The 1,774-nt window shown below is 63.4% G+C and overlaps 1 protein-coding gene across 1 annotated transcript in view; it reads left to right on the forward strand.

Annotated features, from left to right (window-relative positions):
- Positions 1-904, forward strand: part of LOC104621766 (ankyrin repeat domain-containing protein 2-like) — a gene marked incomplete at its 5' end in the record, with an annotated part of 1,205 nt that extends 301 nt beyond the window's left edge. Inside the window, 4 exons of the mRNA XM_010288328.1 lie at positions 17-115; positions 253-351; positions 612-710; positions 800-904. Of these exons, the coding sequence (XP_010286630.1) occupies positions 17-115; positions 253-351; positions 612-710; positions 800-904 (402 nt within the window). The remainder of the gene's footprint in view (positions 1-16; positions 116-252; positions 352-611; positions 711-799) is intronic.
- Positions 905-1,774: the final 870 nt, after the last annotated feature.

A 1,774-nucleotide genomic window follows, 5' to 3' on the forward strand; every position in this document is an offset into this window, starting at 1 on the left:
GGCTCTGTGCACACAGCTGGACTGCACCGCTGTGCACTGGGCCTGCCGGGGTGGGCACCTGGACGCTGTCAAGCTGCTGCAGGACCGTGGGGCAGACCTCAACCTGAAGGACAAGGTGTGCGGGGCAGAGCCCGGGGGCATGGCGCTGTGCCAGGGGCATGGGCATGCCCCAGAGGACCAGGGCTTGCCCTGTGCTGGGTTAGCAGGGGTGCGTGCTCATCTCTTCTGGTGTCCATCTCCCCTCTCCCCAAGCTGCTCAGCACCCCCCTCCATGTGGCCACCCGGACTGGGCACCTTGACATTGTGGAGCACCTCATCCACTGTGGGGTGGACATCAACTCCCCAGACAGGGTGAGTGCCACAGCCACACAGCCAGCACTGGGGGGAAAATGCTGATCCACCCTCCCTTGGCTGATCCCTCTGGGGGCTCCCAGTACCTGCAGTGGGGCACGACTCTGCCCCAGTGTGCCAGCAGCCACAGCCAGGGCTGGGGTGGGCACTGTCCCCCTTGTCCCCATGGGGAGGTGGGTGTGTGGGGAACCAGGGAGCAGTGCTGGGGACAGGCAGGGGGTCCCTGTCCACGATCCCCAGCCAGGGTGCATCTATCACAGGAAGGTGACACAGCACTGCACGACGCCACGCGGCTCAGCCGCTACAAGATCATCAAAATGCTGATCCTGCATGGGGCTGACATGATGGCCAAGAACCAGGTGATTGGGGGGGGCAGCACTCAGGCCATTTGCTTGCCCCATCATATCGTGCCACCCCAGCCCCAGCCTCTCTCTGCCTGCTCTTGCAGGCTGGCAAGACCCCGACGGACCTGGTGCAGCAATGGCAGGTGGACACGCGCCAGGCACTGGAGACCAAGGAGCAGCCGCAGGGGGAGATGGAGGTCCCTGCATGACAGCACCGAGCAGGAACCAGGGACCAGGCTCGGCTCCAAGAAGCAAGCCAAAACTTGTTCATGTCAATAAAAGCCAGCAAAGAGCAGTGTTTGGCTCCAGGGGTCTGTGGGACTGGGCAACCTGCACCAGGGACGATGGGGCTGGGGCACTGGGTTATCTGGGAGCTTGGTTAAATGGCAGCACAGACATGCCTTGTCTCCTAGCACAGGGACTCAGGCATCAGTGACACCATGGGGCCAGGACATGAGTGGTTCAAGGATGGGACTCCTCGCTGCGGGATGACCTGGTTGCTCGCAGTGCTTCAGAGTCCCACCTGGGCAAGCTCAGGGAAGAAAACTCCAGCAAGGGTGGCTCAACACAGGGCTGTGCTGTGCTGGAGGCTGGGTTTGTGCCGGGGAGCTGTAGTTGTACCCCTGCTGGGCAGCCACTCTGCGGGGATGGATGGCTGCTTGTTCTCCTGCCTTCCCCACTGGCGCCATCCCTGGGGGGACATGGTGGCCCCTTCGCAGGATGAGTCCCTTCTGCTGAGCGTGGCGCTTGTTGCTCCCTACCCAGAAACACTCCTACTCATTTGTTTACAGGAGACCCTACACCAACACCCAGAGCAAGAGAACCCTGCCCACAGCCCTGGGACCCCCTGCAATGCCTGGTCCCTCCCTGGCCCTGCAGCCCGGCCCCGTGGGCGGCAGAGGGACGGCTGCCAGGGCTGGCAAGCAGAAGGGAAAGCACAGCTGGGGCTCACCTGGAGGGGTGCTGAGCTCCTGGAGCCAGGGGCGAGCACCCGGAGCTCACCCGGTACCACCCCCCACGTCGTCTGCGCAGCCAGGTCGCAGGTCCCTCACGTGCCCCATCAAACATTAACAGCCCCT

Source organism: Phaethon lepturus, unplaced genomic scaffold (genome assembly GCF_000687285.1).
Source record: "Phaethon lepturus isolate BGI_N335 unplaced genomic scaffold, ASM68728v1 scaffold41965, whole genome shotgun sequence".
In the NCBI taxonomy this organism is placed as follows: Eukaryota; Metazoa; Chordata; class Aves; order Phaethontiformes; family Phaethontidae; genus Phaethon; species Phaethon lepturus.